This window comes from Enhydra lutris, unplaced genomic scaffold, assembly GCF_002288905.1.
Source record: "Enhydra lutris kenyoni isolate GAN:26980312 unplaced genomic scaffold, ASM228890v2 scaffoldscaffold35, whole genome shotgun sequence".
NCBI lineage: Eukaryota > Metazoa > Chordata > Mammalia > Carnivora > Mustelidae > Enhydra > Enhydra lutris.
The window spans coordinates 7,418,072-7,434,829 of record NW_019154119.1 but is presented as its reverse complement, the minus strand read 5'-3'; the positions used below and the strand labels follow the sequence as shown (position 1 = coordinate 7,434,829).

General features: G+C 58.5%; 1 protein-coding gene across 1 annotated transcript in view; it reads right to left on the bottom strand.

The window, feature by feature from the left end:
• LOC111154156 (HCLS1 binding protein 3) overlaps positions 1-16,758 on the bottom strand; it is a 28,910-nt gene that overhangs the window by 7,542 nt on the left and 4,610 nt on the right. Inside the window, exons 2-5 of the mRNA XM_022513575.1 lie at positions 16,589-16,754; positions 12,995-13,202; positions 11,080-11,299; positions 131-291 (exon numbers count right to left, since the gene is read on the bottom strand). Coding sequence (XP_022369283.1) covers positions 131-291; positions 11,080-11,299; positions 12,995-13,202; positions 16,589-16,754 — 755 coding nt within the window. The remainder of the gene's footprint in view (positions 1-130; positions 292-11,079; positions 11,300-12,994; positions 13,203-16,588; positions 16,755-16,758) is intronic.

Genomic DNA, 16,758 nt, shown 5'->3' with positions numbered 1-16,758 from the left:
ACGTCGAAACAGGACAAGGGGAAGATCTCCACTGTGCTCACGTGTGGTGGGTCCAACCCACTTGTAAGAGTCTGGCTGGGTCATGGAGCAGACACCCAGAGTAGAGGGAAGGCCTGAAGGCTCTACTTACGGTCCTGGAGGGGCACGTCCTCTGCGGGGCGCTGGGTAGAGAGCTTCGAGCTTGGGCTGAAGAGCCCCTCATCAGGGTCCACCTCCTCATCAAAAATGGTGAGTCGGGGTGAGGGTTTGGGCTTCACAGCCACTTCAGGGCGTTTCTTGGACTTCTTAGAGCTACGGAATCACAGACACAGATCAGTTTTCACGAGAGCCCGGCCAGCGGGTGCAGATGGCCTGGTCAGAGCCATGCAGGGGAGGTGGGCTTGAACTTGGGTGAGGAAGGAACTTTCCAGTACCCTGAGGTGTAAGACCCTGCTATGGGAAGTGGCTGGGCCCTGTGCCCCAGGATGTATGGGAGGAGCAGGGGAATGTCGGCATGACCGAGATGACCGCAGACAGCTCCCCACCCTAACGGGCCAGCCAGGACTCAGGTCTGCCTGCCCGGGCACCAGGCAGAGCAGCTGCTCTCCTTCTGGAGGCTGCAGGAGCCAAGTGCCCCCAGCGTTCCCAGGGCCAGGCTCTTCAGAGCCACTTGGAAAGGGGGGTGGATGCAGCCTGAGGCTGGGAACAGGTGGTACCCAGGGACAAGCGGAAAGCAGCCTTGAGAAGGGAAACCTCTGTCACTCCAACAAATACTTCAGTCCCACTGAGTGAGCCCCACCTCCTTCAGGAAACCTCTCGGCTACTCAGAGCATACCCCACTGGCTCTGTCTCCCTCACCAAGGTCCCTTGATGTCTCATTCACCCACTGGCCAAGGTCCTGCCTTGGACGAGATGCTGCTTTGGGAAACTGGGAGAGGGCACGAGGGAGAGTTCTGGGCCATGGGCCTGCTTTGTTTCCTGCCCTGGGTGGTGGTAATGCAGAGCACACAGAAGCCTTTACAGACTTGGACCCTGCAGCTCTGCGTATGTAAGTCACACTGCAGATAAATAAACAAACAAACTTGGTTTTATTTTAACACGGCGATCCAATCCCTGCTGTGGATACCAAAATTAGCCATTATAAGGTTCCTGCAAATAGTGAAAAGACGCTGTTTGCTGGAAACAGAATTTCTGGGGTGCCTGTCTGCCTGGCGGGCAGTTCCACTAGACAGAGGTCACCGTCTTGAGCTCCTGCTGGCAACACTGTGTGGGAAACCTGTGGCAGAAGCCGGCCCTGCCATCCTCAATGGCACAGACCAACCAGCGGCAGATGGACAGAGCGCCAGTGGCCCTGGAGGCTGGAGGGCAGGCTGCTCAGAGGAGCCCATTCCCACGGTCCGGCTGCAGACCTGCGGTAGAATCGGAGGCTCAGCTGAGATGGGAGAAGCTGTGGGAGCTGGAAATGCCCCTGCCGCGGGGTCACACCTCCAGGACGGAGCCCACCTATGCACTCAGGGCCGAGGCCTACTCACAGTCCTGCGCTCTTGTCCCCTTGTGGTGTCCCCGCAGCAGGGAGATCCAGGGTGGGGAGAGAACAATAGGCTCAGGCCTGCACATTTTGAGGATGAAATGGAGAGCAGAGTCTCAGGGCAGGGGTGGGCCAGGAGGTCCCACGCGCCCCGACCCTGCTTCCTCCATCTTGGGCACAACCCAGACAGGCTCAGGTCACAGACCTCCTGCGCACACGCCTCTGCTTTGGTGCCACCCCCAAGCCCTGCTTGTGAAGGTGCCAGGCCTTCTCCATCCTCATAGCAAGTGCTTTCCAGAACCTTCAGCCATGCCACCTCACACACCCTGAAGGGCCAAGGTGGACTGCCCTGACAGGGACACCTGCTCTTTGTTTCTCGGATCAGGGTAAGCCAGTTTGCCTTCCTGACCCCTGGGACGTGGGTGCCAGAGGCAGGCCAGACGGAGACGGCTCCAGCCGAGAGCTACTGAGTCAGAGCCCCAGGGCCGGCCCAGGAAGCCGCACTGGAGTCTCCGAGGAATCTGATGCAGGCTGAGGCCTGTGGGCTCGGCCCCACTGCTGGCCTCCGTCACCCAACAGACAGCCCTCACCTGAAGCCCTGGAGCGTGGGGGCCAGAGGCTTCCCACGGACCAGAAATCAGAGGAGCCGTGGAAAGATGGGAGTGGTCTTGAGAACAAAGGAAGGGAGAGGATAAGCATGATGAATTCTGTATTCAGAGAGATCTGTGACTTCCCGTCTTACACCTACTTCTGGTTCTGAGAACACAAGTTTGGCCTGACTTTCCTTCTATGTGAATTTTCCTCCCAAATGGGATGAATGATCTTGTTTTTCTCCCCGGAGACATTTCTGATCTTTCATGGTCTTGAAATGACATAAAGCCAATCTGTGGCACGTGGGGGCGTCCGGTCAATCGAGCACCGTCTGTACCCCACCCCCCACCCCCGACTGGGCTATCCTCCGTCTCCCCAGCCCTCCCTGAGTGTTCCCAGGGGAGGCAGAGAACAGGCAGGAAATAGGGAGCACTGACCGCTCAAAGCCCCAGGGTCCTGCTCTGGTTGGCCCCGGAACTCGAGTCTCTGGGATACACCCATGTGCCTGGTTCAGAGAAGACGCTCCACAGATACTGGGTCAAAGAGGAGGACTGATGGATGGAAGGACAGATGGAAGGAAGGAAAGAAAGAAGAGAGAAAGGAAGGAAAGAGGGGAAAGGGAAGAACAGACACGTGAACAGAGAGATGGATACAGGGGACAGTACGTCTCTTATCCAGACTCATTTCCGCCTGCTCCCCAGGAATAGCAGAGAGGGGGTGCAGATGGGGTTCCAGCACCAGTCTGAGACAGAGACGGTATCTGGAAGGCTTCGCTCCTCCGAAGCTGGCGGTCACGTCAGCGGGTCTCCTCACCCACCCTCAGCTACTCTGTAAGCAGCTGGCGTTCACCCCGGATGCCCTCTGGGACCCAGCACTCACCCACGCGCACCTCCTGGGCTGGGCAGTGAGACCTGCCACTGCCCCAGAAGCTCACAGCGGACTCAGAGGCCCATAAACCCATCATGACCGCACAGGGCAAGAGTCCTGGAATGTGCGAAGCACAGGGCAAGGATCCAACCCAGCCCTAGGGGCTTCCTGGACGAGGCAAAGTGAAACAGACACGGACTCAGGCAGAGGAAGTGAGTCCCTCATCCATGAGGTCTGCCAGAGGCACGGCTCAGGCACGATCAGGAACCAGGTCCCCAGGGCAGCATGGCTTGTGGTCCACGGAGAAATGATCAGGGCCTGGCCTGGGGGAGCACTGCAGTATGATGGGGAAATGGATCGGGGGACATCAGAAGGCAAAGAGCTCCTAGAACACGTGGACGGTGAGGTGATCAGTGAGCAGAAGGGGTGAGTCTAGAAGGATGCCAGACCTCAGGCCTCAGGGCGAGGTTGCGCACGGCCTACGTGAGGTGAGTCTCTAAGCCCCTGTCTTCCCCTCATCCACAGACTGTGTGAGCACGGACTCGGGCTGCATACACAGGCTATGGCCCTGCGCTGTCCCCCACCCACCCCGGTCCCTGCTCTGCTCCTGCCCCCACAGTGTCCACACGGCTCTCTGCGGCATGCACCGCGCGACTCTGCTGTGCCCGTCTGTCACCCGCCATGCCTGTCTGCCACCCACCCTCTGTGCCACCGCAATATAGGGTGCCTCTCCTTTCTTCACCGAAGGGAGGCCAATAGGATTAGACTCTTGTCACCAGGGCTGGGGCAGCGGGGCACGGAACAGAGAAGTGTGTGATGGACAGACCTCCTGGAGAGAAGGCAGGAGGTCACCTGAACTTGGGCAGGCTCTGGCACAGGGGGCATGAGGTGGGGCGGTGTGGGGGAGGGCCTCCCCGGACGGGTGCAAGTCTGTGGAAGCAAGTCTCTGTAGCAGGCAGGTTTGTGCACGGACAGACACCAGCTCTTCTGCCTCGTGCGTCTGCCGGCAGACAGATGTCCCGAATGGGCCATGTGTCGCAGGCAGGGGAGGAGCGAACACAGGGAGGCGGCAGGTGCCCAGGCCGACAGCACCGACAGTCTGAGTCACAGCCCCGCTCATGGGGCTCAGGCACCTGTGGTGACAGTGATGGACACATGACAGCAGCCTCCCCTCCGGCCACCCAGGGGGCCTGTGCCCATGTTTCCAGGTGCACCTGTGCCCCGGCCGACCACCGAGAGCCACCAGCTGCCCAGGACCTGCATCACTGAGTTGTGGGAGCACCACCTAGACCCAAGATAAGGCAGTGGGTCCTTCTGACGCCCAGATTCACAGACAGCACGACGTACCCTCCAAGCTGGAGTGGTGCGTAACCAAGACAGAGATCATCTTTCTAATCGTACCACGTTCCTGTTTTCCAATAAAGTATTTTTCATTTTCGGATTTTAAATTCAGTTTCTCTTCCTTCGAGGGAAACTCGCAGAGTGCCCATGAATGAACTTCCACGACCCGTATTCCAGGACAATGTCATCTGTACCCGCACCAGGCTTTGGGGCCTCCACGATGACCCAGTCATCACCGTGGTTCATGGGGGACAGGCAGTCACCCCCGAGCCATGCCTACCTCCCCAGATGGGAGCTTCGGGGAAGCGCTGGACGGGGGCTGAGCAGAGTCGGGAAAGCAGCGCTCCAGGCAGAGAGGCTTGTGCAAATGCCAAGGCAGGAAGTGCGTGTGGTGTAGGCGCAGTGGCCACGAGCCGGGCAGCAGGCACACGGGGGAGGGGAGTCTGAGGGGAAGTCGGGGCCAGAGCCCACAAGGCCTGGGGGAGAGTCTGGCCTCCCTATTCCTGGGGAGCAGCCCTGGAGGGGGATGCAGGGAATCCACGTATGACCTCGGGTCAGTCCGTTCACTTTTCGGGGCCTGCTCCCTCAGCCGTTACATGGGAGTAAGGAATGATCTGGAAGCGGGAGCCTGTATGCAGGGCGGCACAGGGCACAGCAGGAGCCTGATACCAACTAGGTTCACATCAAGCTCCCGCCCCACGACTGTATCCTGTGCTCTGACAAATACACAAGGCCTGCCTGGTAAAGACCCATCATTTTTTGAAGCCCAGGGTCACATTCAAGGATCTTTCTCAACAGCCAGAGCCGGACTCCCCAGGCCACTGAACCCCACCTGAGGGCTCACTGATCAGCCCCCCCAGGACTCCCCTGCCTTTGCACCTCGTGCGAGCTGAAGTTTCTTCCCCTGCCTCTCACCCACCACGGTGCCCTGCACCACCACCGAACCAGGCCCGTCTGGCTGCAGGGGACCTGTCGCCCCCACCCCCAACTGCTGGGAAGCGAGGCCCCAGGTCTGGCCGCACCCCCGAGGGACTGAATATACAAACGGGCAATGGGCAGAGCAGACGTCAGACAGACCCGTGTCTCACACCCTGCAGCCGCCAGCCTAAGGAATCAAACCACAACACAAACCGGCAGCTACCCTAATCTTTACCCCGGCTTCCCTCCTCATCCAGCAGCCAAAGAAAGCCAACTACGCTCAACTACGCTCCCCGAACCGACCGCAGAGCATGCGGGACGCCACACAGGCAGCGGCCTCCCTCGCCAACAGCCTCCAGTCGGGCACAGCCCAGCCTCCTCCTTCCCACTAGGAACTGTTCCTACTCCAGCCTGCCTCGGGGTCTGCTAAGTGCAGGTCTGACCCCTCCCTCGCCGCGGCCGGCTGCAAATCAAGACCTTAGGCTGTTCTCACTCGGGCCATCTTGGTTTATTCCCACATCCCCGACGATAGTTCAAATGCTCACGTGACCCGTGGGGCCTGGCAGTCCCTGCGATTGTGAAAACCCATCACCCCCATTGCCCAAGCTGGAGAATGCATGGAGAAGTTCAACGACCTGCCCAGTGCCCTTGGGGATCTCAACCTGGGCCTGCTGGCCTCTAATTCTGCTCCGGGCTGACCGCACACCCAGCTATCCCAGTGGCTTTAAACCATGCTCTAAGGGGCCGGGCCTTCCACAGAGCCACGCAGGGCCATGGGAGAGGTGAGTGGAGGCCTAGGGGGCAGACGCCCAGTCCCTACTCCTGTCCCAACCGGGCCAATTCTCCCTCGGGCTGTTTGATACACACTGGGGCTCTGTATGAGATTTCTCCTGAACTGAAATTCTTGCTACTGAATTAAAAGAGTGAAAAGCAGATGCCTGGGTGGCTCAGTCGGGTAAGCGTCTGCCTGTGGCTCAGGCCATGACCCCGGCATCCTGGATTGAGTCCCACATCAGGCTCCTTGCTCAGGGAGGAGCCTGTCTTCCCTCTCTGCTTGTGTACATGCGCACTCTCTCTCTCTGACAGATAAATAAATCTTCAAAATGTCACCTTAAAAAAGAAAAAAAAAGTATACGGCAGTGTCACACCATTCATTCAGGCCAGACTTTCTGTGCTAACACGGATGGGGAGATCTGGTCAGTAGAGCACGTGTGGCTGCCCTAATGGGGGATGTGGCTATGAGCGGTAGGACAGCTGTCACCATGCCCCCTATAGTCCTCATTGATTTTGGTCCCAGGCCAGGCCAGGGCTGACTGCATGGCCCCACTGTGACTGGGAGAACCGCCCCGTAGCAGGTGGCAGGTGGGAGGGGAGCGAAGCCAGAGAGCCGGAGAGGGGCCCCCCGAGGGTGCCTGGGACCACCCTCCTGGAAGCCCCGTGGCCAGTGGACCTACTGCTCCTGTCTCAGTTCCCTCTGCCATACCCAAGGCCCTCATCAACTTTGGCTTCTGGGGCTCCTCAAGCGGGAATTTCCCCGTGGATCACCTAGAGCATTCCTTAAAGCCCCAGTCTGAGGGGCTTCTCGCGAGCTGCAGGGTGCTCACCTGAACTTGGGCAGGCTCTGGCCTGCTACCCATGTGAGTGGGGTGGGCGAGGAGCCGCCCGCGCAACTCCCTGCACACCCCGCCACGGCCTACCTGGGGGACACCGTGCTTCTGAATCTCAGAAACTGTACTTTTGTGTGGCTATCGATGGCGGCGGCCGCTAACCTCACCGCGGTCACTACTTCACCATGTATATGTGCATTAAATCACACGGTACACCTCAGACTCACACAATGCCATATGCCGACCAGTTCTCAATAAAGCTGGGGCAGAAATAAATCAATCTCCAATGGGAGCAAGTCTAGGGGTACCTGGCAGTGTGCTGGGTCATCCCAGATCAGTGATGTTACCCAAACATAGGGTAAGACATTTTTATACTAAGATGCATAGGATTCTTTTGTGAAGATAACGCAACATTTGTATAAACAATTGTGACAAAACGCATGATTTATGCTCCAAAAAAAGGTCCAGCTTCCCCGCTGGAGGCCACGCACAGGCCACTGGGCACTGGCCCCCCCTCCTGTGAGCAGAGAGCAGGAAGCCCAGCCTTGAGGGAAGGCATGTCCATGCAGGAACCAGCCTGTCCCTAAAGGTGCTGGTGTCCCTAAGGGTCCTCTGGGACTGGGGGCTAGAGGAGGGACTCCCTGGGCACTGGGGGAAGAGGTGGGAGGCAGCAGCCTCGCGAGTAGGCAGAGAGGCCTTCCCAAAAGAGAGGGACTGGGTCCCTAAAGAACGCTTCCCTGGAGGGGCACAACCAAGGCCCCTGGGCAGAAGAGCCCAGGACCTGGCTCTAAGGGCAGTTCACTGGGGGGAAAGCTCCACACAGGATAAAGTTCCTCACCGCCTGTAATAGCAAAAACTTACGGAAAACACCACAGTGCCCCCAGGCAGGCCTGGCAATGCCACTTACAGGCCATCGACCCAGCAGACTAGCACAGTTATGCATGTAGAAGTCGATTTACTGATCTGGAAAGACCCAATATATAAGCTGAAAACAAGCAAACTGTGGAATGGTGCGCACAACGCAATCCCATTTTGGGTTTGAGAAACGTACATCCAGAAGCATATACCTTCAGGGCAAAAGCCTTTTGCTGTGTTTTCAATTGTCTGTACCAGTCGTGTATCATTGGAGTTACGATTAAAAACGTTCCCAACAAGGTATTTCCAGCAGAAGGCAGAACTATCATGGTAGAACTCCGTCTTTCTCAGATGTGCGAAGTCTCTAACACAGAGAGCAAGACCTGACAACTCTGTGGGATGGGGAGGGGACCATGACAGGACATGGAGAGAAGAGCACAGTGTGCAAGGCTTGTGCGCTCGGCGTGCAGATCTGTGGGTCACTCCTGGACAAGGATGCTCAAACCCTCGCAAGCAGGGGAGCAGCATGGCCAGGACGGGCCCACGGAGAGTGCTTTCTGTCTTGGAGCACCCGATGCTGGTGCAGCAACTCTTTCCCCCTAATCAAAACCAGGTTTAAGAGACAAAGAAAAGCCAGGCCGTCTGGGCACGGGGCTTTGTGCTGGCAACCCGCACCCCGCACCCCCCCCCCCAAGCAGCCCTGCCGTGGAGCAACAGCGCCCCGCCAGGCCCACGGCAGGAAGGACAGATGCCTGTCGCCTGGAAATGAGGCGGCTCGGGAAAGCCAGGCCCACAGGAGTGCTGGGGTGGGGGTAGGGGGGCACATCTGGGAGTGTGGCCACAGGGGTGGGGAGGCACATCTGGGAGTGTGGCCATGGGGGAGCGGTGGGGGGGGCCACACGCAAGGCTCAGCCAAGTCCCTGCTCAACTGTCCTGGACTTTCCCATCTGTTAAAGGGGGTAATCCCAGGACCCTGCCCTCCTCACCCTTTGCAGAATGACTGGAATCAAGGGACAGTCAAGGGGGCGCCACTGAGTCATGACCTGCCAAATGGGGCTGCGTGAATTTGGAGGAGCTACTTGTTTGTCTCCACACTTCAAGACATCAGCTTCCACACACGCACGCGCGCGCGCGCGCACTTCCTGGAGCTCACGAACCCACACAGGTTCTGAGAGCAATGTGGTGTGTCATGACCTCTAAAAAAAACAAAAGCAGAAATAGAAGAGACATGTCCAGTCACAGGAATGGAAATCAGTTTCTGGCATTTAGTAAGCTCTCAAAAGACCTTAGGTGTTATTCTCCCTGATGAGAGTAACAGTACCGACCACTGTCACACCCGTCATTACAGGAAAAACCAGCAGAGGGTCTTAAGCCTCTGGGGCCCTGGGCAGGTGCTACGCTCCTCCGGCATTCGAGAATGAGGCCCCCAGAGCTGGTGACAGTGCCGGGGGCGGGTGGTCCCAGACATGTCCCTTGACTATCTGCTACTGGAATAAGTAGGAAATTCAAAGCGGCCCTTGCCACCCCCAAACAGCATTTTCCTACCCAAAAAAGGAGCCGCTTTGCTAAGCATGACCCTCAGCCAAAAGCTGGCACAAACCACTGAAATCCTGGTCTGGCTTTACGTGTGGTTCCTCTGAACAACAGGGAGCCTGAGTTCAAACAAAGCCTCATCCTGATCAAAATAAGCCCAAGAAGGGCCTGCAGGTCGTGTGAGGCTGCTAAGAAGTGGCTCCTACAGACTGCTCCCCACAGAACCTCGCTGCCTCTCCCCCAGGGCCGCTGACCCCCCGTCTGGGTCAGGGTGGCCGTGGAGGGCTAGGGGGACCAGATCCCAGGCCTGCACTTCTGGCTCTGGGCCCGGGTCTCCAGAGTGTGACTCCTCATCTCCTCTAGGCTGGTCACAGGGGGGCCGTGCAGCCACACCTCCACCTGCCTGTTCCCAGCCTCACATCCCCCCGACTCCCCCAGGACAGGAAGACTGGTGGGCGGTGGGCAGAGCCTTCTGGACTACAACTTTCACGTCCTTTACGTTGAACTTGCCCCTCCCTGATTTCTGGAATAGGACCTGTGAGGCGGGCATCCCTTGTAGGGTGACTGAACTTTGATCTCTCATCAGGACAGAGGGACAGTCACCCTGGGTCTACAGTCCGATTCGGGGGAGGGGTGGGGACGGCAAGCTGCTGCCATGAGAGGAGTGAGTGCTGGCACTCGCGTTAACTCAGCCTCCACCCGGGCCCTGTGGAGAGGGGCTACCATGACCCGATTCACCGCAGAAACTGAAGACAAGGGGTACACTGCCAGGGCCACACTGCTGGGAAACAGCAGAGCCAGGATCAAGGCCAAGCAGCGTCCAGAACCCTGACCTAGACTGGAATCCCAGTACCATTATTTACCAGCTGACTGACCTCGGGCCGGGCACTCGGCCTCTGCAGGCTCTTCTTTAACCTGTGAAGTGGGAGAACAGCACCTCCTCGCAGGCAGGGTGTCCGTGGCACACAGGACATGCAGTGCGGGTAGTACGCTCGGCGTGTGGGAGATGCTCAGAAACATCCTGGTTTCTCATTCGGGCCAAGAGGGGGTGAAGGCCTGGGGCGGCCAAGCCTGTCTTGTTTTGGGGGGGGGTCCCGCTCAGACACCTCGGCCTGTGCGCACTGGACCGGCCTCAGGAATAGACAGCTCTCCCGCCCGGACCCCTGCCCCCAGCACAGGGCGGCCCCGCAGTGGGGGCTCGGGAGCAGCGTACCGATTCGCGAAGGCATCAGGGGCTCAGGAAAGGAGGAGGCAGCGGATGACAGCCGAGGGACCACTGAGACCATACCTGGCTCAACCCTTCCTCCCCAGCCAGGGCACCTGTGTGCGCGCCCCTGTGTGCGTGTCCGCGCACGTAAAGGAACTCAGCGGACTGGCGGGGGGGCGGGGCTCGCGCCCCCTTCTCCACACACAACTGGCTCCTCAGAGGCTATCCGTCCCCTCCATCCATGTGATTCACGGGTCTTACAACTGCCTTGTGGGGAGGCAGGGCCCAGGTCAACACCCCTGCTTTAAGGACAGTGCAACAGGGCCCAGGGGGCTCCAATCACATGCCATAAGCCCCAGGCTGTCAGTGATGAGCCAGGTGGAGAGCCCAGGGCTCCTGGGCTGCTGAGCTGTCCGGGGGTACTCAGCCAGGGGCAGCCCTGCCGGGACTCAGTACAGAGCTGGGACCCAGGGCCTGCCCTCTGGCCAGGGAGGAGAAGGTAACATCTGAGCCCAGCCCGAGCACACCAGGCCACAGGGAGTGATGACCAGGGAGACAGGCGTTCTCAGACTCCAAGGATGGAGGGAGGAAGCCCTCACCAGAGAGCTTGGGGCAGGCCAGAAGGAGGCCCTATCCAGGATGTGGAGACCTACCGCATGATGCCCAGGGGATCCAGTGCCTCCTCCTCTTCTTCCTCGGAGGATTTTCCTGCATCCTCGCCCTTCCGGCCTGGGATGGGCAGAGCCTCAGGCTCTGCTCGGTCCTGCTGCTCAAAGAAGTCGAAAGCCTCCCCGTCTTCCTGGGCCTGGTTGTGTGTATCCAGGACAGAGACATCTCTGCTGGTAAGGTCTGTAGCCCCTGGGGATCTGGTGCCTGTGGAAGGAGAGGGAGGAAGGCACCTGACACCCACTGCCAGGGCACGAGGCGGCCTTGCCCCACCCAAGTTCCTGTGCCAGGACCTGAGCTGGGGGCTTCCCGCAACATGCTGGGACAGGCTGCTGGGTCTGGGTAGACGGGGGGCAGCCGGGGCTCCAAGCCCAGAGCCTGCAGCGAAGCCTACAGTGGAGTGGTTATAGGCACGAGCCTTGGAACAAGTTGACAACACGGCAACAGCCAAGCCTATGTCCACGGGCTAAGGGCAGAGAAAGCCAGCCCGCATGCATCTCTGGGGCTTATCAGGGAGCTCTGGCAATCCAACCATAAATGAAGACCTGCTCCAAGGGCCTGGGCACTTAGACTATGAACCCAATGGGGCGCACAGTGAGCTCATGGAAGATTCCAGAACAAACTGAAACAGCTTCATTACAAACTGGCTTACATCAGCACTTCTCAAAGCATGGTCCACAGATGGAAATCCATGATGTGGTAAGCACAGAAAGGGAGAGCAAGCATCTGGAAACTTCCATAGCAGCCTAGCATTGTCACGACACCCAGACATGTGATTCTGTATTTGCGAAAGTATCTGTCCGTGACAGATCGGGAATACAAATCTAGCCCTTCCCCAAGGACGGATTGAGAAACATAGGTTTAGACTACTTGTTCACCTCTATCCAGATAGTTACTGAGTAACAGACCCTTGAAAGCAGTTCCTTTAAAAAAAAATACCACCCTTAGATAAAGAACCTACAGCATGCCTGGGATACACCAAAGCAATATGTGCGACTGCATTATGTAGATCTAAGCAGTAATGATAGGGTGCCTGATGTTATGCTTGTTATTAGAACAAATGTGGAAATATCACTCAAAATTTCAATCCCGTGTGATAGGCATCATGTAAAAAGCAATTTTGTAGGTATGGACTCATTGAACTACTGTAAAAATCCGCAGGAGAGATCCTGTTCACGCCTCTGCTCTACAGATAAGGAAATGGAGGCACAGAAGGGCCGGGAGAGTCAGACCACTGTATCCCACCCACGTCTCTGTAACAGAGGGGCCAGGAGATCCGGAGTTTCTTCCAGTGACGGTATCAGCTGGGGCACCTGTATCACAGGCAACACAGCCCACTGGGAGGCAAGTAGGCTGTGATCTCACAGCGAACAACTCGGGGCCCACAGGTGCATATGGGGGGCTGGAAAAGGATGGAAGAAGCCAGGGCTCTGCAGCCTCACCCAACCCCAGCCTCTGTGCATTCACCAGCTTTGCTTTTTTTATTCCTCACCCCTTTTAAAAATTTTTTGGCTTATTTGCTGTTGTCTTCTGAAAAACTCCCACCTGCCTTGTAAAGCTTGGAGACCACAGCAAATAAGCCCTGTGTAACTTTTTTTATTCCTCACCCCTCTAAAAATTTAACCTCCCTGGGCGCCAGGTCTGAGGCCTGGCTGGCAGGAGGCAAAGTGGGGCATGTGTACGTATGGGCTGGGAGGCTCTGGGGACGGCCAGGATGGGCACTGGTGGGGTCAGACTACAGAGAAGGCCCCGTGGGGGCCCCGTCTGGCGGCTCCCGTGGGAGCCCTGGGTGGCAGTCTCCTCCCGCCAGCAGTGGCGGCCCCGCTCTGGCCCAGCCAGGGGAGTGAGGCCTAGTTCTGGGCCAACCGAGACCTCAGAGGTTTGGGACAGAGCCTCAGGTACCTAAGAACTCTAGCAGCTCTGGGCTTCCAGCCAAGTCGGCATCCTTCGAGACACAGCGCAGAATCTCATTGAACACGGCTCTTCTTTCCCGGATGTCGGACTCCCCAACGAACAGGACCTTCCTGGGGAGTGGGGGAAGGCTGGCCGTGGGGTAACGGTTGCTCAGTTTCTGGTAGAACTCCTCGATCTCACTATACTTTTTGGAGACCTGGAATGAGAGGAGCCATGTGCTTCCTGAATGTTCTCCCCCTAACCCCACCCAGACAGCCCGGGGGCCAGGCTATTGGGAGAGCCCATCCCCAGGACAGCTGCCAAAGGACAGGCAGGTGCCTGGGGCATGCCTCACTCCCTCTGACCCTCCCCCCACGCCCCTGCCTTAGGCTCTGTTCCCAACACCCCCTAATCCATGCTAGGCTACATTATGAAAGTCTTCGTAGCCAAAGGGGAGATGCAGTCAAGGGGGATTCCATGCGCTGTCACAGGTCCAGGTAGAGACATGTGACACAGGGACCCCGGCCTGGCCCACAGGTGACCGTGGGGGCTGCCGGCCTCCATTCTGGGCCTGCAGCATGTTAGTGGGGTGACCTCATGGTCTGGGCGGCAATGAGGTCGTCGTCTTACAACAACGTGATCTGCCTCTTCTAAGCATCATTTCTCGGTCATGCTCCTGTGTGGGAACAGCAGCCTTCTAGTGGGGACGGTCCTCAGTGCTCACGGGGAGAAGAACCAGATACGGCAAGGCTGTTTCTCAGCGCTGCTGTTGGCTAGGACCCCCAGCATCCTGGAACCTCAGGGAAGCAGGCCCCCTGAGTCACCCTGAGACAGCACCCCATCCCCAGCTGAGTTTGCTCTGTGTGAGGCCACCCCAGCGTGGTCTCTGCCCCACGTGGCCCGGGCCTCTTGTGGCGTGAGTGGCTGAAGCACGGTGGGAGGTAGGAATTGCTGTAGACCATGTCACCCATGGCGGGCTCTCCGGGCCCCCTGCACCCAGGCACACACCCCACTAGCCGCCCAGCGTCCCCGCTTGGCTTGGACTCTGTGCTCTCCCTGTGTGCGAGACCTGTCCCCCCAGCTCCTCTGAGGGAGCACAGAGTGTACAAATGGGGACAGTCCCACTTCTACTCCCAAGCCAAGGCTGGAAATGCTGGTGTGGCTGATGGACAAGACCTGGGAACCCCGGGGCACAGCAGTGTCACAGCACGCAGCCCTGGACACCTTGAACTCTCCCCAGAAGCCCCAGCCTATCAGGGATTCAGATGCCGGCAGGTGGCAGGGGCAGAATCTAGATCCCCAGCACCCCCAACCCCCACACACTGGGGAGTGGGACAGGTGACTGCAGCCTGCGCTGTCAACACAAGAGCCTGGCTCTGGAGCTTTCCTAAGAACAGCCCTCAAGGAAAGGTAAGAGGATCCTTTTCACCTAAGGGATACAGGCTCCAAGCAGGCCCCTGGGTCCTGAGAACTGGCGACTGCAGCCGGCAGAGACCGAACCCCGGCCAGGAAGCTCTGACCCTGAGGGTTGAGCGCCCTCTGCTGGCTGGACAGCTCCATGCGGGCAGAGTCCACGGACTCACAGGGACCCCGGTCCTGGAAGTTGTGAGTCTCCAGAGCACTAAGCCTATGGCAGGGGGCGGGCAGGAAGTTCTAAGTCACCCCATCCAGGACCCACATGCATCAGTGTTCCAAAGCCAGGGCTTTTCAAGTAGCTACCCGGACAGCAGCGTGAGGAGGCTCGGAGAGAGGTAGGGAGTGCAGAGGATTCTCTGCCTGGTGCGCCCACGCACCGGGTAGACAGCGCTGCTCCCCAGAGTCCCCGAGGGAAGCCTGTGGGCCTGTGCCACCAGCACACGGGGCATCCGCTCAGCAGCAAGCATACCCAGTGCCCCTCTCTGGGGATTGGTTTTACTTCCTGATTAGCAATTAAACTCATTTTTACATTAAAGCATGGGTATCCTTTTCAGGAATAGAAGGCAAATGCTTTTTTTCTTTTTGCAGCTAAATCATGGAACTTCAGAGATTTTCAGGCTTTGGATTGCATCCCCAGATTTCATGGCGGCTGACGGGTGTAAAGCACTCTCCTCTGCCCTCACAGGGGTTCAGACTGCCTGAGAAGCACCCACCGGAATGACCACCCAGGCCTGCACATGCCCCCTTCACAGGGCGTGGGTGTTACCGGTCAGAGGAAAGCGGCGCTGGTGTGATGCACGGAGGGGTCAAGCTGTCCTCGCGCACAGCGTCCCACATGAGGCTGGCTTTCGGCACAGCAGTGGACGCTGCTCCCCGCTCCCCACACGCTGCCTCTCTGTTACGCCCAGAGACTGGACCTCGGATTCGCTCTTCAGCTCCCATCCCAGAAAACGGGGCTGGGGGGGCGGGGCTGGGGCGTGTGTTGAGCTCCATGGGGGGTCAGACCAGACATCAGGAGCTGCAAACCCCCACCACTCAGAGCCAAGCAGAACCAGAACCACCACCTAATCTTAGACCTCGCCTCTCACCGGAAGTCCAAGCAGCACATGAAAGATACCGTCCTCTAGATGCTACCATGTGTTCCATCTCCCACAAAGACAGACCTGGGCCATGCATTTTTATCTCTGAGAAGGTGATGTCTCTGCTACTAGGGCACCACAGCCGAGTCACTCACTGTTTCCCTTTCTGTCTCGGCTGCCAGGACTTTCAGAATGAACCATGAGCAAACCTGTAGCTACTGATCCTGTCTACACCACAGGGCTCTCGTTCATTTTGCCTTTATTTTAAAGCTCTCTCTTCCCTTAGCTCCTGTGACTCCAGGATGCTGGGTCTCCAGCATCTCCAGTCTCCTGTGACTCCAGGCCCCAGAGCCTCCTCCCTCTCCGTGACCATCCCGGCACGGCTGGGTCTCTGGGGTTCCCTCATAAGCCCTTCCCTCTATCCTCCACGTCCATTCTCTGGGCAACCTCATCCACTACCAGACTTTCAACATCACTTCTAAGCTGACGCCTCCCAAACCTGCCTCCTGGGCCTGACTGGTCCCTGGCTCCAGCCCATGGATTGGTCCTCTTGTGTCCTTCTGACTGACCCGCCCCTCCACTCCTTACTTCTGCTGGTGCAGACGATATGCACATTACCTTGGAGATATTTCACAAATCTCCGCCTCCCCCTCACTGCTGGCCTGCCTCCAGTCCTCCCCTGGCCTCATCACTGGGCCCCCTGCCCCTGCTCGGTTCCTCCCAATCCATCAGCACTTCCCACCAGAGGGGCCAGTGAGTCACTCCCCTACTTACAACTCCAACCTGGCTGCAGGACAAGCCGGGCTCCCCGTACGCCCCCTGTGACTGTGACCGGGACCCTGTCCGCTGTCTCCACGTCCTCCAGACCGATACTCCACTGCACTCAAACCGCCCCCTCCCCAGCCCTGTGGCTAGTCTCCGCTTAGGCTGGGCCCTCTGCCTGGGAGACCCTCGCGCCCTCCCCACCTGGCACCTTCTGGCACTCTCTGGCCCAAGCAAGTGCTGGCTAGAGATGCACCCGCTCCCTGCTGCTGCTCATGCGGTGGTGGCAGGTGTGTCACCGGGCCCCTGCCCCCCCTGGAAACCCCCTCCCCAACCCCCCGCTCACCAAGAACTGGACGACATCCTCGGGCCTGTGCTTGGCTGACTTGAACGCGGCCAGCCGGGTGACCACCAGGATCTGGTACTCCACGTGGCCGGACAGCATTTTGCCCCGCACCTCCTGGTGCTGCGGCACCGTCAGGTCGAGGCCCGTGTGCACATTCTGAACTCGCCTGC